At 39.2% G+C, this 19,793-nt stretch overlaps 1 protein-coding gene across 1 annotated transcript in view; it reads right to left on the reverse strand.

Annotated features, from left to right (window-relative positions):
• LOC122551674 (protein mono-ADP-ribosyltransferase PARP14-like) overlaps window positions 1–19,793 on the reverse strand; it is a 73,586-nt gene that overhangs the window by 21,036 nt on the left and 32,757 nt on the right. Inside the window, exons 7-12 of the mRNA XM_043693978.1 lie at window positions 18,029–18,265; window positions 17,711–17,932; window positions 12,756–12,819; window positions 5,938–6,090; window positions 5,023–5,085; window positions 2,950–3,126 (exon numbers count right to left, since the gene is read on the reverse strand). Of these exons, the coding sequence (XP_043549913.1) occupies window positions 2,950–3,126; window positions 5,023–5,085; window positions 5,938–6,090; window positions 12,756–12,819; window positions 17,711–17,932; window positions 18,029–18,265 (916 nt within the window). The remainder of the gene's footprint in view (window positions 1–2,949; window positions 3,127–5,022; window positions 5,086–5,937; window positions 6,091–12,755; window positions 12,820–17,710; window positions 17,933–18,028; window positions 18,266–19,793) is intronic.

Genomic DNA, 19,793 nt, shown 5'->3' on the forward strand with positions numbered 1-19,793 from the left:
CAGGTTTAATTGGAAGCACACTAGCTTTCGGAGCGATGCTCCTTCATCAGGTGATTGCGGAGGGCTCGTTCGTAACACAGAATTTATAGCAAAAATTTACAGTGTGATGTAACTGAAATTATACATTGAAAAATTGATTGTCTGTTAAGCCTTTCATCTGTTAGAATACAGTGATAGTTTCACTTTTTTCATGTGTAAATCACAAAACCTTTTTTTAATCCTCGGGTTGTCTAGCTATCACCATTGTTAACAGCTAACCCGAGAATGCAACCTTTTAAAAAAAGGTTTTGTGATTTACACATGAAAGAAGTGAAACTATCATGGTGTTCTAACAGATGAAAGGCTTAACAGACAATCAATTTTTCAATGTATAATTTCAGTTACATCACACTGTAAATTTTTGCTATAAATTCTGTGTGTTAGGATTGAGCCCTCCACTATCACCTAATGAAGGAGCGATGCTCCGAAAGCTAGTGTGCTTCCAATTAAACCTGTTGGACTATAACCTAGTGTTGTGTGGTTTTTAACTTTGTACACCCTAGTCCAACACCGGCATCTCCAAATCATTTCAATAGGTAATAGGGAAGACAAGTGGAATGATGTGCTTTATTGCAAAGGTAGTTGGGTAAAAAATAAGGAAGTTTTGCTAAAAATCATGCAAGACACTAGTGACACCACAGATAGAATAGAATATTGCAAATGCTTTTCAGTTTTTTATATAAGGATAGATATAATGGACTGAGGCAGTCCGGAGAAGATTCTTTAGGCTGATTTTAGTTATTGAGGTACTGTTTAGGAGGACAAGTTGAGTGGATTGGAATTGTACATATGGGAGTTTAGATGAATAAAAGGTGAATTTATTGAAATATACCAGATTCTTAGGAGAGGTTAGATGTGGAGAGTTTGTTTCCCATTGTAGAAGAGTTTTGGACCTGAAAGCATACCCTCAGGTTAGGAGGTCACATATTTAAAACAGAGCTGAGGAGGATTTTAGTGTCTCAGACGGTAATAAATCTACAGAATTCTTTGCGCAGGGTGTTGTAGAGTATGGGTCATTAAGTATGCTCAAGGTTGAGAAAAATAGATCATTAATCAGTGAGGGAATCAAGGGTTCAGGGGAAAAAGCAAGAACCTGGAATTGGAGATTATCAGATTAGGCATGATCTCACAGAATGGTGGAGCAGACACAATGGAACGGCTTACTTCTGCTTCTACCTGTTCCGGTCTTATGATGAAAGGAAAGTAGCCAGGCCAAAGAAAGGACTGCTGGAAATGACCTGAGATCCCCATCCAAGACCAAAGTAAAGATACTGAAGGTGAAAGTGAAAGTTCTGGTCTTAAGAGTACATTGTCATAAACAGGGACACTTTCATTCAGATTGCTGGATCTGCACAGTAAGCTCATGGGACTTAAGAGTTTGGGAGTGAGTTTGAAGAAGGGCTTATGCCCGAAACGTCGATTCTCCTGCTCCTTGGATGCTGCCTGACCTGCTGCGCTTTTCCAGCAACACATTTTTCAGCTCTGATCTCCAGCATCTGCAGTCCTCACTTTCTCCTAGTGAGTTTGAATAGACAATTCAAAAGGAAAATGCCACAGATCAAATTGTAGCTTTAACCACAAATTTGAAACTAAAGGTAAACACTGTTTGGAGAGGTGAATTAAGTAGATGAGAGATATAGACTATTTTTGTCAAAAGGAATGGTAACTCCTTTTTCTTTAAAAGAGAAAGCTCAATCCAAAGATTTTAAACTAAAAAAAATCCTGAATGTTGCATTAACTGCCCATATTTCTTGAAGACTCACAGGAACATGCAAAGTAGTAGGTGTTTTGAAAACTCTGCAGGCAACAATGAAATAATAGGCAGACAAGCATCTTACAAGTGGACCATTTCAAACAGGAGATGAACTGTTAGCATTCATACTTCTACAAGGTAGATCTCTGAAAGAAAGATTCACCAATTCATATAATTTAATTGAAAGTGATATAGTGACTTGAAGTGACTTATCTGGTCATAGGAAGGCAAATTGGTTATGGTACATAGACTTGCCAAAGCTATATTGTCACAGGAAGGGAAATAAGAAAGATGAAGTAGGTCAGGTGGTAAGAATAGAAGAGGCCAAAAGAGAAAGCAAGAGTGAGGTAGACAATTAAGGAATCATTGAATCTCTACAGTATTGAAGCAGGCCATTCAGGCACATCAGGTCCACTCCAACTCTCTCAACACCCCTACCCCATCCTGTAACCCTGCATTTCAATAGCTAATCCACCTAATTTACACATTCCTGGACACTGTGGGCAATTTAGCATAGCCAAACAACTTTATCTGCACATCTTTGGACTTGTGAGGAAACCAGAGAACCCGGAGGAAATCCACATAGATACGGGGAGAATGCGCACGACTCTACACAGACAGACAGTCACCTGAGGCTGGAATCGAACTCGGGTCCCTGACACTATGAGGCAGCAGTGTTAACCACTGAGCCACCATGCCACCCTGAACTTCTCTGCCATTTCACTGTTTTCCATAATGATCTCACACCAGATTCATTTCCTAAGGGGCCAATGCTCACTCTGACCTCTCTTTTTCTTTTTAAATTTAAAAAAACTGGTCAACACACAGCCCCAACAATTCGTTCAGTACCATTTCCTTGGTGTTTGTGATTTTATTGAATTTGCTCTCTTCCATTTCCTGATTATCAATTATTTTTGGGATGTTATTTGTATCCACTATACTAAAGTCTGTTGTAAAATTATTTCCTTAACAAACTCATGTCTTTCATCTCATATACTGAGTCATAACATTTAATCAAATTAAATATACAACTTGCGCATGCCAGTTCTGCCAACCTTACTTGGGGTAATAACTATTTTTTTGGATTTCTTTGTTCTTCTTTGCTCTTCAAAATAAAACAGAAAGTCAACAAATAAATGAATGAATAAAATTCAAACCTGTTCCGAGTGCAGGGAAAGCAACTGAGGAAAATTTCTCATCTTCACACTTCCGAAGAATTGTACCAATAAAAGCTCGTATTTGATTTGGGTCTGTTTGTCCAACCATGTGAATTATCTTTTTACACGCTAAGTTTCCTGCATTTGTTGTTATTATTCCATTATTTGGCTGGATGCCTTGAAGTAAATAGAGAATTACCTCAACAATTTTTTGGAAATTTCATTTTAATATGGAAACAATGGAGAAAGTAACAGTTCTGAAATTAATATTGCATGTTTACTATACATAAAATTTTAACTGTTTTTTATGGTACATTTATTATTTTCTGTTGCACTGTTCATATTTAGTCCAGGACACAGACAGGGATTGGCCAATTAGCTGGGAACGTAGCAGAGATTAGGGGATTACAAAATCAAAACAAAAAGCAAATGGTTGGATGAAATGTTAATTGTAAAATGTAAAACATGTAAAATGAAGATGTAGCAGGATGTGAGGCCCCGAGTTGAATCAAGGACAGAGTGGGCCTAGTTTTTTGTTTTCGTGCCACTGCAAGCACAAATGCTTGGGACCTGAAGCGGGTGACAACGGCAGATTTAATTCATCAAGAAAATATACAACTACAATGAGCGTTCATCAGGTTCAGGAAGGGAGCAGCCTTAATTTGAATTCTGGGGCACACAGTTTGCAATGCATTCTTGCATTTATGCACTGCAACCTGGTGTACTTAGGTTAGATGACAGTGATCATGTGACAGTTGTGGAAACTCCATAAACTCAAATATTGTACCAGTAATGTTTAAAAAAAAAGTCATGGTCCAAATGGAAATGTTATTACTTTTAAATAGTTTGGAACATCAAAGAAAGTGTAAGAATAGATTTGGTGATTTACGGAACTTAAAAAATTACAAACTTTAACTTTGGTACTCTGCTCTCAGATAAGTGACAAATGGATGGACTGGGAGGCAGAAATACTCTTAAAATGGATTCAGAAAGCATTGGCAGGAACCTAAATTTCTTCCCAATGCTATCAAGTATTTTGAGAATCAGGTACAGTAGCATTACAGCTACCCACTAACTGGAGGAGGGAAACAACAGTTCATTAAGTGGACCAATTAGCAGTCACAATGCTCTCTTCTCCATTGCAGACATTTTGCTGTGATATGTATGAGATGCTGTGAGTAGAGAAACCACCAGGTATATCAAAGCAGCCTCACAGAGAATTCCCAAGAGATTGAAGTAGGGTTCTTCCTTAATGATCCTGTCTTAGTCTATGTAAGGATCTTCCCCAGCAGTAATAGCACAAGATGGCAGTTTCACCATTCCAATCGCTTGAGCCTACCAGCCTGGTACAGACACTCTAGAAGAAATTCTTCTTCTAGAATTCTGCTTACAGATCCAATAGTGGCCTTCTCTATGAATAGTGCAAATAAGCTATTGAGCAGCTGACCTTTGATTTGACCAGAAAAGCTGAGAAATGGGCCATTGTCCTTAATTGAATGGCAGCCCTGGTGTGATTATTTAATTTGCTGCTGCTTGTAAAAATCCACCTTGGTAATATTCAAGGAAAATAGAGGAAATTTCAGGTATTTAGAGAACATGTGAACAGGGGTCCAGAGAAAATGTGGAAGGGGTCCAAAGGCCTAGGCACATGAGGAAAAATCTTGGAAACTGGTATCACTGGTATGCTTTAGGAATGACCACCAAGCAGATTATGAAGTAGAAGGGGTAATGTTATTGAGATCAACAGCTTAGAAGCATTCTGAGAATCACAGCTTAGTGATATTGTTGAATAAGGTCTAGGAGTTTTGCAAGGAGTACAGTTGAAAGGAATTTGATTCAAACTACTCTCAGCATCTTTTAAGAAATCTGGCATTACACATACATCCAAAATTTCTTTGCATGCCACACTGCTCAATAGTTCTCCTGATTCTGTCTTATTGTAGTGCTTGATGATTTTGTTTAAAATCTATGTTTTAGTACAGAAATTTGTTAACCAGGAATAATTGCAAGTGTAAATTGCATTATTTAGCGTAAGTTATAAGGCAACAAAATATATCTCTACAGTAACTATACCAAGGACTTTGCATTCATCTTCTACAGTTTGACCCGCAGCATCTAGTATCGCCTTGGAAACACCTGAAATTTAAGTTTAAATGAAGGAATTAATTTATAGCAGCATAAAATAATCTCTTATGTTATAAATGATCACTAAGTCAACCATGGAATAATCATATCCACTCAAATTTGTGGCATCTGTGAATAAGGCAAGAAATAGCAAAGCTCTTCAATCAGAGTGGCGTCTTAAGTGAGAAACACAGAGCTCAACCACAAAGAATAAAACGAGAATAAAGGTAAAGTCACCAGAGTCCCCGAGGACCATAGGGCTGGTTTCTGATTAGGGAGAGACTACTGGTGGAGGTTTAACCTGATTTCCATCTGCAGAAAATGCAATGTGGATTCAAAATATTGGTGGATTCATCGTGACAAAATAGTCAAAAATATTAGCATTTAAAAACATTATTGCTAATAATGTTTTTTCTGAATTTGTGCAACCTCACACTTGTAAGACTATATTCTTGGGATAGATAGGTTATTCAGTACTAATCATCATTTATTAGGCCATTAAAATCTCACTTACTTTTGAATGCATGAGCTTTTTTTTACCTTTCTTTCATATTCAATGAATGGATTAGTATCCCTACCTCATGCCAACACACCAAATTTATTGTCAAGTTGGTCAGGGAGAACTGTAAGAGTCCATCTTCTGGAGAAGCAACTTTCTCCCGCAGCAAAACCTGAATTTGTGCGATGTGGCCACGAGACTCCTATGACAATAATGAGTGCTAAATTCCCTACCATTACTATTATAATAAAGTTCAAGTCATTCTCAGCTGTGTTGTATTTTCATGCGCAAAATCTGGACAGGAGTTAAAGATGAATAATTATATTTTGCAACTTTAAAAAACTTTTGAACACTGTACATTATACCTGCTCTCAGAGTGAAGTTACTGTTTGTTGAGTTGACAATGACATCAGTTTTCTCACACGTTATGTCTCCTGTTACAACTTCCATTGAAATCGGTCCTATTTGAACTTCAACATGATTTAATGCATGTGAGGAAACTGTTCCAAACACATTCTCTGTGAAGTGTGACAATCAATAAAAGCACCAATGTTAATGACATATTATTCCTTCTATTTAATGAGAGAGTTATCTGCTAAAAGAAACTGCATGCATGAGTTTGTATTAATATATGGACTAATTACATGTAAAATATGTAACAATAAACACAGACTCAGAGATGGAAGATATTAAGAGTCAATGACTAATCTAATAATCATAAATGTCAATGCTCAGACATGTTATCACAGCATTATTAAAATGCAGGAGGCTACCAATCGGCCCATCAAGTCCATTCTAGCCCTTTGAACAATTTAATTTATGAGCAAACTCTTGCCTTTTTCTGTAACCCTGCAAAATGTTTCTATTTAAATAACCCTCCAATACCCTATTGAATGGGACACTTCAAGGCAATGCATTCCAGACCCTCACAACGGACTATGTGAGAAAGTTATTTCTCTCCTCACATTTGCTTCTTTTGCAAAACAATTAGTTCTTGATTCTTTTACAGTCTTCACTCTATCATTTATGTCTGGACACCTCATGATTTTGTGTCAATTTTCTCCTCAGCCTTCTCCTTTCTAAGGAAAATACTCCCAACTTTTACAACCTTTCTTCATAACTGAAGTTTTTCATTCTTCCGTACGCTCACTGATGCAATCACATCCTTCCTAAAGTGTGGAGTCCAGAACTCTGTACAATATTCCTGTTGAGGTCTAATGAGCTGTATAACATTATCATGACCTTTTTCCTCCTATACTCGTTGCCCCAAATACTGAAGCCCAGAATGCTGAATGCTTTATTAGTAGGTCTCACTGCCATCTTTATTAACTTAAAATAGATATACACCCAGGTCTCTCTGCTCTGGCACAACCTTTAGAATAGTACCCTTTGTTTCATATCGTATCTCCAACTTCTTTGCACCATAGTGTATTAACTCACAACTTTCCACATTGAATTTCCTTTATCACTAATCTGTCAGTTTCTTTCTGAAATGCTACACTCCCCTCCTCACAGTTTACAATTCTGACAAGTTCTGCATCATCTGCAAACTTTGAAACTGTCCCCTTCAAAGCAAAATCAGGAAAAGCTAGGATACCAATACTGACCCCTGAGGAAATCCACTAAGAACTTCTTTCAGATCAAAGAATATCCATTAGTCAGTGCTCTCTGTTTTCAATCCCTTTGTCAATTTTGTATCCATGTTGCTACTGTCCCTTTTATTCCATAACCTATAAGTTACCTCACAACTCTGTTGTATGGCACTGCACCAAATATCCTTTGGAAAATCAAGCACACACATCAACAGCCTTAGCCTCCTCCAAGAAAAACTTTTTAGAATTTCCAGCAAATCATTTAGATACGCTTTTCATTCTGAACTAATGAATATTAATTCTATCCCTAACAATCATTTCTAAAGGTTTTTTCCCAACCAAAGTCATTTTCTTAAAACCTGTTTGGTAATTGCTAGGCTTATTTTTACAAGCCGTGTTAAACAATAATGCAATTGTTTGGAAGCGTCAAGTCATAGAGTCAAAGAGATGTAGAGCATGGAAACAGACCCTTTGATCCAACTTGTCCACGCCAACCAGATATCCTAAATTAATCTAGTCCCATTTACAGCATATCCCTACTCTCTTCCTATTCATATTCCCATCCAGATGCCTTTTAAATGTTGTAATTTTATCTACCTGCACCACTTCCTCTGGCAGTTCATTCCACATACACACTACTCTCTGCGTGGAAAAGTTGCCCCTTAGGTCCCTTTTACATCTTTCCTCTCTCACCTTAAACCTGTGCCCTCTAGTTCTGTACTCCCCTACCCTGGATCTTTAGCATGCCTCCAAATCAAGTAAAGATGGCAAGATTATTGCCAGTATCTACACAGCTCCCACTGTCACTTCCTTCAACATTGTAAATGTTCAACATCAATGTCCCTGGATGCATCTCATCTAGTCCCAGTGTCCCTTCAACTTTAAATACTGACAGCTTAATCAATGGTTCCTCACCATCAATCTTAATCTCTTCTACTGAGTTATCTCCCTTATCACAATTGACTGGACAGCACCTGCCTCAAAGATAAAGACAGGTTCAAAGTATTCACATGACAACCCATGCCAACTGCCTCCATGTAGGTTCTGATTTTACTACTGATGTGCTTATAGAAAACTTTGGGATTTCCCTTTGTCTTAGCTTCAAGTCTTTTCTTAATACCTCTTCATTTCTCTTATTTGCTTTATCACCTCCTTTCTGAGCTTTCTGTATTCAGCTTAGTTCCTAAATGTTTTAATACCTGACACCTGTCACAAGTACATTCTTTTCTTCTTTAACTTAATTTTGATCCCTTTCATCATCCAGGGAGATTTGATTTGTTTATCTTACCAATCACTTTTGAAGTAATATACCTTGACTGTACTCAAACCATTTCTTCTTCAGATAGCCCATTATTCAGCTATTCTTAGTTTATCCAGCCCAGCTTCATTCTTGTTCCATTGAAGTCATCTATCCACCAGTTTTTATTTTTTGACTCTGCACTGCCCACTATCATGCTAAACATGATAATACACTGACCCCATCTCCTAAAGGTCCCTTCACTTGATCTACTTTACCCACCTCATTCCCAAGAATCAGATCTAGCAGTCCATTATTATTTTTGTTGGATTGGACACGTATTACCATCAGAAATTCTCCTGAATAAAGTCTAGGAAAAAGTGAGGTCTGCAGATGCTGGAGATCAAAGTTGAAACTTTATTGCTGGAACAGCACAGCAGGTCAGGCAGCATCCAGGGAACAGGAGATTCGACGTTTCGGGCACAGGCCCTTCTTCAGGAATTTCCTGAAGAAGGGCCTGTGCCCGAAACATCGAATCTCCTGTTCCCTGGATGCTGCCTGACCTGCTGTGCTGTTCCAGCAATAAAGTTTCAACTAAAGTCTAGGAAAGCCTGCCCCTCACAACTTTTATGCCACCAATGTCTTAGCTGATATACAGATTATTCAAGTCCTCCATTACAACTAAACTATGATGTTTACACCTCTTCATAATTCCTTAGCAGATTTGTTCCTCCACATGCTTCTCACCAGTTGATGGTCTATAGATTTCACCAATCAACTTAATAATACCCTTTCTATTTCTTAGCTTAAGCCAAATTGATTTTATCCTCGAATCCTCTGAAACATCCTTGTTCCCCAGTACTACTCCCTTTAACCAAAAGTAACACCATTGCTTCTTTTATCTTGAGTTAGTTTAAATCCTCCCCGATAGCACTAGGAAAACATCTTGCAAGGAAGTCAGTTCCAGCCTTATTTAGATGCAGCTTGCCTAGTTTGTACAGGTGCTATTTCCCCATAGTGACCTAGGAAACTAAAACTCTCCTTCCTACACCATTTTTCAAGCCATCTAGAAAATTCATCTGGTTTGTCTTCATTTTTCTATGTACACTTGCATGTGGAACTGGGTGTAATCCAGAAATTACTGCTTTAGATGTCCTGCTTGCCAATTTTCTACTTAGCCCTCTAAATTCCAATTGCATTCTCCTCCTACCTTCTTTCTGGAACTAATGTGGTCTATGAATCTTTGGTTGTTCACCTCCCCAAGAGGAATATCCTGCAGCTGCTTTATGATATCCTTGACTCTAACACCAGTGAAATAGCATACCATCCTGAAGTCACATTGTTGGCCACAGAAACTCCAATCTGTTCGCCTGAATAAATGACTCTCTATTCATACTGCTTTCCCATTCTTTTTCCTCCACTCCTGTACAGCTGGGTGAACTGTGCTGCCAGAAGCTTAGCACTCCTTCAAGGATACATCATCCTCACCATTCTCCAGACAGAAAATCTAGCTCGTGAGTCTGCAGACTCCTGCACTGTCTGCCTGCCTTCTCTTGGACACCTGGCAAGCACCCATTTTCTACTTGCCTGCTTGCTTTTGACTTGAGGTATGACCACCCTTTTGAACATGCTATTAACATATTTTTCCACCTTGTGGATGCACTTCAGTGAGTTTAGCTGCTACTCGGGGTATGAAACCTAGAGCTCACTTTTGTGCAATCAGTGACTGTTCAGCTCACGAGAAGTGTCCACTACTCCCCATAAGCCACTGGAGAGGCATACTACATATCTGAACTGCTCTGTCTTGCCTTAACCTCATACTTGCAAATTATTTTACCTACTTTAAATTTAGGTACTTCGACTTCATTTAATGCACTTTAATGTTACTCAAGCAAACTATAGAGGAGTACAATGCAGGACCTCTTTGATCTTACAAGTCAGGTTTCTCTCTCTCTCTCAAGCCTCTAAATTTATACTTTCCCCACGTAAGTTTAAAAATTTAGCTTCCAAAATTACTGGAGCTAAAATACAGCCCCCAGCAGCAGCTGCTTGAAAATCAATCGATTCTCAAATTTCCTATGATGTCACTCTTAGAATATTCACTCTCCCTCCTCATGTTGTTTTATCTAGTTCACCATCTCTCCTTGTTCAGTTTTCCTGGTGCCCACTCCTTCTCCTCATGGTGGTTTGTAAAGTCTGCTTTCATTTTGCTCATTTCGAAGTGACAATATTGAATTAAATGAATGAAGTAATATGATTGCCCCTTTTGATGATTATGCGAAAAACATATCATAAAATCCCATTTAGTGTGAAAACAGGCCATTCGGCCCAACAAATCCATGCTGACGCTCCAAAGAGTAACCAACCCAGACCCATTCCCCTAATTTTCCCTGACTAATGCACCTAACCTACACATCCTTGAACACTATGGGCAACTTAGATTCAATTAGATCCCCTACAGATCCCCAACAAGTCCACACCGGCCCTCCGAAGACTAACCCACCCAGACCCATTCCCCTACCCTGCTTTTACCCCTGACTAATGCACCTAACACGATGGGTAATTTAGCATGACCAATTCACCTAATGGCACGTCTTTGGATTGTGGGAGGAAACTGGAGCACCTGGAGGAAATCCACAGAGACATGGGAAGAATGTGCAAACTCCATACAGTCAGCCAGCCGAGGTTAGAATCTAATCTGAGTTCCTGTCAGCGTGAGGCAGCAATGCTAACCACTGAGCCACTGTATCTGACACATAAATCACTTTGTAACTTTACAGTTCTTGAAGAGATCCAACGATATCATTATAATATAAATTGGACACACTGTGACTTGAGGGAATTTTCGACCAATTGTGTAAGCCTCAGCTGTGAGAAATGGGCTGGGCTGTGAGATATTTGGGATGCAATTTCTAAATTAGACATATTCAAGTCCTGGAAAGGTTTGTTAGACTTTACTTTTCATACTGAAAATTAAAACCTAATAAGATGATTGGGTAAATATGTAAATAAGGTAAAGACGTTTTCTGAAATTTGTGTGTCCTTCATTGAATTGTTTAGTAAGATTACAGTACAGTATTGAGATTATGTGAGGGTGTGCACACCCTGCAGTATTCTTTGTTGGTGAATTGCAACTCTAAACATTTCTGGGTGAAAAATGCTTAAGAAAAACTATGAAAAAGTTCGAAGTGGGTATAATGTTTTGTGTAATATTATTAGTAAATAGAAATTGTTGAAAATAATCAAATTGAGAAGTGACATGACAGACTCCCAAGCACTTGCCAAATCGTAAAGAAAACAAATCAGAAGCAGTTTTTTTTAATTTAACTTATTTTACTCATCAACCCATTCAGAGATGTTATTACACAGCTTTAGAGCAGATGGGTCTTGAAACTGGGTCTTAGGAGTAGGGATACTACCACTGCACCACAAGAGAATACAAATCACTAAGCTTTTTTTAAATTTAACTCATTTTTCTAATCAACCTGTTCAGAGATGTTATTACACACTTCTTGAGCAGGTGGGACTTGAACTCAGGCCTCTTGGTTCGGGGTAGCGACACTACCATTGCACCTCAAGAATCCTAATCAGTAAGAGCTTAACCTAAATGGCAAATTCAGTGCACCTAATGAAACACAAATCTTAAGGTTTTGCAGATGAACTGCGAAAACCTTGACTATAGCAAACTACTTAAAAAAGCATTTTGTATGTGTTTGGCACATCATTTGCCAAAATTGCAGTCAAATGCCCATAGATTTCCAGGGCTCACAGACATTCCTATAAAAATATAACTTAATACTTTTTGATGGTTGAATATAAATTTGGTGTTATGATATAAGTATTCAACTTTAGAATTCGTTTAATTGGAATGTGGAGATGAATACTGGACTGGGGAAAAGGAGAACAACATACATAAAAACAAATATAAGAAAACACTACATGTGCTGAAAATCTGTAAATTTACAGTCAGCTTTCATTCAATATTTCATTATATATTATACAATTTCCAGGACCTAAGTAGTGACTTGACATTAACTTATTTAATTACAGTTAAAAAAAAATCAGTAAAAATGAAATGTGTTTGACAGTGCAACTACATAAAAGGAAGCACAAAAATATTTTGCTTGTATTTTTTAAAAAAAAGGCGAAATATTTATTTAATCCATCTTTAGAAACTAACAGAAGGAAAATACAATCTACAGTATACTCTTTTTTATTATTAAACTGTACCTGGATCTAACAATCGCTGAATGATAGAAGGGAATTAGTTGTGGTAAGAAATGTTTCTTTCAAACTTAGTGTGCTTGCTAGAATAAATCAATTCAATTAGAATGTGACTTGAATAATCACCAACCTGAGGGTTTCTGCGTCATTTTCTGCTGGGGGTTAAAAGTTCTTTTGAATTCGTGGGACATTGCCTAAGTTTAAAAATATTGTTAATATTGCAAACAATACAGATACCTTTCACAACAAGTACTCTAAGAAAATGAACTGCTTTGCATTTGCAGCATGATTTTTACATGAACAAAATCAAAAATGTTGAATAAAATGAAAGCTAATAATGAGTAATGACACAAACATTTTCAATGAAATATAAGAAAAAGTTGAATTACAACATAAAAGTAATCACCAACCAAAGTAAAATATTGTGGGTGCTGAAAATAAGAAACAAAAAAATGGAAACCCACCCAATTCATTCGGGAGAAATTACAAAAAGGAAATCAAAATTCATTGGGGATGGGTTCAGGAAGATGTGTGGTGTAGATTCACTGCTTTCTTGTCTTTGATTTAGTCCAGGATTGGAGTGCTCAACAATTGCCTTCTCCCCTGGAGATAACTTTATTTGTTTTAGCCATAGTAATGCTTTCCAAGAACATGCCCATTCCAAATGTTAACCTGTTTGGCCTCTAGTTTCCTGGTTTATCCCTCTTCCCCTCTTCTTGTATTTTGGCACAACATTAGGTGACCCTCCAGGTCCCTGGCACTACGCCTACATCCAATGGCAATTGAATGACTTTAACCAATGCCTTTGCCTTGGTCTTTGTTAACAGGCTTGAAATTCTTCACTCTTCCCTGAAGCCTCTTTCTCTCTTATCCTCCTTTGTAGCCTAGCTGTTATCTGCTCTGAAGCCTTCTCTCTCCAAATCCCCTTGAGATCTCCTTCTCTTCCATTATTCCTCTTTGTGGTCCTCACAAAGCTTCCTCACACCCTTTCAGTCCCCTACTGTCTCCTTATATATCCCACCAGATTCCTTGTAGTCTCCCTGTCTCTCATCAATCCTTTTTGATGACTCACTATCTCTCACAATCCTAGTGCAGTCTTGTTGTTCCTCCTAGTCCCTGTGGACTCTGTCTCCCCCAAGCCCATTCTCATTTTCTCCAAGCCTCCGTGCATTCTTCGCTACAGTACTCTTGCAGCCTCATTCATCTCCGCAAATCTCAGACCTCAAAAAGGCTGTTCCCAGCTGTGGCTACTCCTCCCAGCCACAGCAAAATGGAGGTGGGCACATGGACAGATCCAACCTTTGACCTCTTGGACTTCCACACAAACCTCCCACTGCTCATAACCTTCCAGATCCTGGACCTAAGTCATCAGACTCCTGCCAGTGTCTTCACGGAGTTGAGGAGAAATTACCTTTCCCAAGGGTTGTTATTCTGTGGAATTAGCTATCCCAAAGTGCAGTGGATGCTGGGACAGTGAGTAAATTTAAGGAGGAATTAGGCAGATTTTTAACTGTTAATGGGTTGAAGGGATATGGAGAGAAGCCAGGAAAATAGAGATGAGGAGCATATCAGCCAGGGTATGCTCAGGCTCCTTGGGGAAAATAGCCTAATTCTGCTCCTATCTTTTGAACTTATCTCCTCTCCATTCTCTCTGAAACTCCTCAACAGCACTGCTTACTTACTCACTTCGAAAAAAGAACAGTATAGCACAGCAACAGGTCCTTCAAGCTATTTAAACTATACCAACACATGATGCTTTTCTAAACTAAAAACCTTTTGCCTCTACATCGTCAGTACTCTTCTATTCCCTGTCTAATCATACATCTGTCAAGATACATCTTAAATGTTGCTATTGTTTAGTGTCCAAAGAGTGTCCAAGCCTCTGCTCAAAGCTCAGATGCTCCAAACCAGACAACATCCTGGTAAACCATTTCTGTACCCTCTCCACATCCTTCTGGTAATGTGGCAACCAGGACTATGCACAATATTCTAAATATGGCTTAACTAAAGTTCTATACAGCTGCAATACAACTTGATCATTTTTATGCTCTATGCCCCGAATTATTAAGGCAAGCATGTTAGATGCATTTTTGAGCACCTTATCCATTCGTGTTGCCACTTTTAGGGATCTGTGGATCTGTACACCTAGATCGCTTTGTATGTTGATGCTCCTAATGGTTCTGCCATTTACTGTGTACTTCCCTCCTGCATTTGATCTCCCAAAACACATCGCCTCACATCTGCCCAGTTCAATTCCATCTGCCATTTCTCTGTCCAACTCTCTAGCCTATTTATTTTTAATTATTTCCTGCGATGTGGACGTCACTTGCTGGGCAGTGTTTATTGCCTGTCCCTAGTTGCCCTTGAGAAGTTGGTGTGAGCTGCCTTCTTGAATCGCTGCTGTCCACCTGCTCTGGGTTGACCCACATTAGGGAGGGAATTCTAGGATTTTTATCTTGCAACAGTGAAGGAACAGCAGTATATTTCCAAGTCAGGATGGTGAGTGGCTTACAGGTGAAATTGAAGGTGGTGGTGTTCCCATATATCTGCTGCCCTTGTCCTTTTAGATGGAAGCGGTCGTGGGTTTGGAAGATGCTGTCTGAGGAATTTCTGCAGTGCATCTTATAAACAGTACACACAGCTGTTACTGAGTGTCGATGGTGGAGGGAGTGGATGCTTGTGGATATAGTGCCAATCAAGCAGGCTGCTTTGCCTTGGATGATGTCAAGCGTCTTGAGTGTTGGGATTGCACTCATTCAGGCAAGTGTGGAGTATTCCATCACACTCTTGACTTGTGCCTTGTAGATGGTGGACATGCTTTGAGAAATCAGGAGGTGAGTTACTTGCCACAGTATTCCTAGCCTCCGATCTGCTCTTGTAGCCACTGCGTTTATGTGGCAAAACCAGGTGAGTTTCTGATCAATGGTAATCCCCAGGATGTTGATAGTAGGGGATTCAGTGATGATAACACCTTGAATGTCAAGGGGCAGTGGTTAGACTGCCTCTTATTGGTGATGTCTGGCATTTGCGTGGAGCGAATATCAGTTGCCAGTTGTCAGCCCAAGCCTGGATATTATCCAGATCTTGTTGCATTTAGACACAGACCACTTCAGAGCCTGAGGAGTCGTGAATGGTGCTGAACATTGTGCAATCATTGGCGATCATCCTGACTTCTGACCTTTATGATAGAGGGAAGGTGACTGATGAAGAAGCTGAAGATGGTTGAGCCTGGGGCACTACCCAGAGAAATTCCTGCAGAGATGTCCTGGAGATGAAATGACTGACCTCCAACAATCATTGCCATTTTCCTTTGTGTCAGCTATCACTCTAACCACTGAAGAGTTTGCCCCATTGATTCTCATTTTGCTAAGGCTCCTTAATGCCATGTTTGGTCGAAAGCAGTCTTAATGTCAAGGACTGTCATGCTCACCTCATGTCTGGAATTCAGCTCTTTTGGCAATGTTTGAACAAAGGTTGTAATGAGGTCAGGAACTAAGTGGCCCTGGCAGAACCCAAACTGGGTATCACTGATCAGGTTATTGCTCAGCAGGTGCTGCTTTATAGCACTGTTGCTGACACCTTCCATCACTTTACTGATGATTGACAGTAAACTGATGGGATGGTAATTAGCCAGGTTGGATTTGTCCTGCTTTTTATGTACAGGACATACTGGGGCAATTTTCCACACTGTCGCTTAGTGTTAGTGTTGTAACTGCATTGGAACAGGTTGGCTTGGGAAACAGGAAGTTCTGGAGCACAAATCTTCAGTAATATTGCCTGAATATTGTCAGGGCCTGTAGCCTTTGCAGTATCCAGTGCCTTCAAACATTTCTTGATATCACGTTGATCTGTATCCTCACAACCCTATTGGCAGCAAGCCTGGAAGACAACCGGCCTATGATTGGAGAACCAACTCTTCACCATTTCCTTCCACTGAACTTATGGAAGCAACATTTCTTCAGTTGGTTAGCCCTGAGAGTCAATTTTTCCAGGGAAATTTGGGAATTTTTGCAGGATTCACCAGTTGCTCCCATGTAACTTGAGTTGAAAAGTGTGGTGCTGGGAAAGCACAGCAGGTCAGGCAGCATCCGAGGAGCAGGACAGTCAATGTTTTGAGCATTCGCCCTTTATCAGGAATTGGTCACAGTTGTTGGAGGTCAGTCATCTCAGCTCCAGGACATCTCTGATGAAGGGCTTATGCCTGAAATGTCGATACTCCTGCTCCTCAGATAGTGCCTGACCTGCTGTGTTTTTCCATCACCACACTTTTCAACTCTGATCTCCAGCATCTGCAGTTCTCACTTTCTCCCTTGTATTTTAAACACAGTTTCTGCCCTTCTGTGGTTAGAGAAGCTGTGAGTGAGATGATATGCAGAAATCAGCAAAGTGCTTTGGAGAGGAAATGCTCAGCAGGATAGTGAGGCAGTCAAAGGTTCAGGAGCGTTGGTCAGTAGGAAGACCTTGGGACTTCGGATGAGTTGACAAGCAGGAAGCACAGGGTCAGGAGAAGCTGTGAGTGGCAGTGAAAGAGACGGTTGGAAGAAAAGGCAAGCAGAGGGGAGCAAGGTGTAAAGGAGAGGCAGCTAATGGAAGTGAGTAAAAGAGGCTGGAAGACTCAGGGAGAAAAAGTAATGTGGGGATTAGCAGAGGCAGCAAGTGGGAGAGAGAGGGAGGATTAGGGACAGCCAGTGAGTGAAAAGATTCAGTGAGATCCCAAATGGTCTGGAATGTGAAGATTGGGAGAGGCTGTGATTGAGAGGGAATGAGAGGATTGAGAGACCCATTGAGCAAAACAGAGTGTATTCAAGAACAGATTCAGCAACCCCACTTACAACAATGCTGTTAGCACATGTACAGTAACTGTACTAAAACAAAAATATAAGCACAGCTATTCAACTATCTAATCAAACTGGTTAAGCTAAAATGTTTCAGTAAAAGGTACAAGATTATTTCTTCATATTTCATTTCAATATATTTTGTTATCCGAATCAACATATAAACTAGTCACCCATTTTTACAAAATTTGGCTTCACTAGATTTGAAACAAGAGATTTGAAAATGAAGTTCATTATAATAAATTCATACCTGTAAAGTAGAATCATCATCAGGATGTATCACAAAATAAACGTTCTGAAGGTGTTTTATATTTCTCTTACTACTGAACTTGACAACAATTTCAATCATCAAGCTTGCAACAAAATCCTTTGGAAAACACAATTTTCCTGTTCCAATTGCTGGGAATGCGATGGAAGACAGCTGTAATGCTTCTATATTCTTTAGACAGTCTTTGATTATATTTTTTAACAACTGCAAAGTAATTTCACATGAAGTGTTTTATTCAATAGTGTAATACTTCATAAACATATGTTATTGTATTGAAACTGTCATTAAAATATATATTACCTTGCATGCATCTCCCTTCCCTTGATCCCAACCAGGAGCAATAACATGAAAGACTTCAGTACAGTTAAGATTACATCCTTTTGTTTCGATAATTTTTCCTACAGCATGCTTTTTACTCATCTTTTCATGTAACAGTAACTGTTGGAGTTTCGGACCAGCTTTCTTTAACAGTGCTTGGGAAACTGCACCACTGCTAAGATCAAAATCCATTCCAATTACATTTACAATGACGTCAGTCTGGAAATAGAAAGCAAATGATTAGAATAATGGTAAAAGAAGATATTTGGAATGAGCATAACAGATAAAGCAAATTAGCTTAGAACCTGAACTCGTACATAGGATTATAATGTTATATCTGTGACAGAAACTTGGTTGAGAGATGGCCAAGGTTGGCAACTCAATGTTCCAGGGTTTAGATGTTCCAGAAATGATACAGAGGAATGTAAGAGGGATGTGCGGATTGCATTACTGATTAAGGAAAATGTCACAGCTGCATTAAGAGAGGACTCACCCAGCGAGGATTTAGGAAATAACAATGGTGCAATCTTCACGATGGGATTATACCACAGACCTTCCAAGTGCCAGTTGGAATTAGCAGAACAGGTATGTAATCAGATGTCAAAACAACAGGTTTGTAATAGTGAGTGATTTTAATTTCCCTAATAGTCACTGGGACTCCCTTAGTGCCAAGGGCTTCGATGGGGCATAATTTGTTAGTTGTATCTAGGATTTTTAAACCAATATGTAGGTAGCCCAACTAGGGCCATATTTGACCTTGGTTAGGAGAATAAGCATGGCCAGGTAATCACGCTTTCAGTGGGGGAGTATTTTTGGAATAGAGTTCATGATGCCGTAGGTTTTAAGGTCGTTATGTAAAAGGATAAGACTGGTCCTCAGCTGAAAGCTCTAAATTGGAGGAAGGCTGATTACATCAGTATTAGGCAGGAACTGAAAATATTGGAATGATGCAGCTGTTTGAAGATAAGTCCATGACATGTGGGAATCTTTTAAAAGCTAGTCGACCAGAGTTGAGGACAAACATGTTCATGTAAGGACGTAAGATAAGGATGGTAAGAGTCGGAAGCCTTGAGAAAAGTTGTAAGTTTAGTTAATAAGAAAACGGAAGTGTATGTAAGGTTTAGGAAACAAGACCTTTGCCAACTTGTCATGAGTTCTGTGCAATTTCATCTTCTGCCTACCATGCAGAGCCTTGACAAATGCTTTAGTAAATCCACGTAGACAATATTCACTGCGTTACCAGTGTCAAAAAACAGAAAATAATTTACAAAAAGGAATTAGGAGGACAAGTAGGATTAAGCAAAGTCCCAAAGCATTTTATATGTATATTAGGAGCAAGAAGGTAACTCGGGAAAGGGTAGGTTCACTTAAAAACGAAGGAGTGAAGTTATGTATGAAAACAAAGTAAGTGAGTGAGGTCCTAAATGAGTTCCTCAAATCGGTATTCATTTGGAAGAAAGACACGGATGATGGTAAGTTTACAGAGGGATTTGTTGATACTGAAGGCATGTTGATATTAAGGAGGTGGTGGTGTTGGGTGTCTTGAAAAAAATGAAGCTATATAAGACCCCAGTGCCTGATGGGACCATAACGTAATCCAGGCACACTTTGAAAAACATGCCTTGCATATTTCTTTTAAGCTTCCCCCTCGCACCTTGAACCGGTGTCCCCTAGTAATTGACCTCTCCACCTTGGGGAAAAAAACCTCATACTTAACACTCTATCCATGACATTCACAATCTTATAA

The sequence above is a fragment of the Chiloscyllium plagiosum genome, chromosome 7 (assembly GCF_004010195.1).
Source record: "Chiloscyllium plagiosum isolate BGI_BamShark_2017 chromosome 7, ASM401019v2, whole genome shotgun sequence".
Taxonomy (NCBI): domain Eukaryota; kingdom Metazoa; phylum Chordata; class Chondrichthyes; order Orectolobiformes; family Hemiscylliidae; genus Chiloscyllium; species Chiloscyllium plagiosum.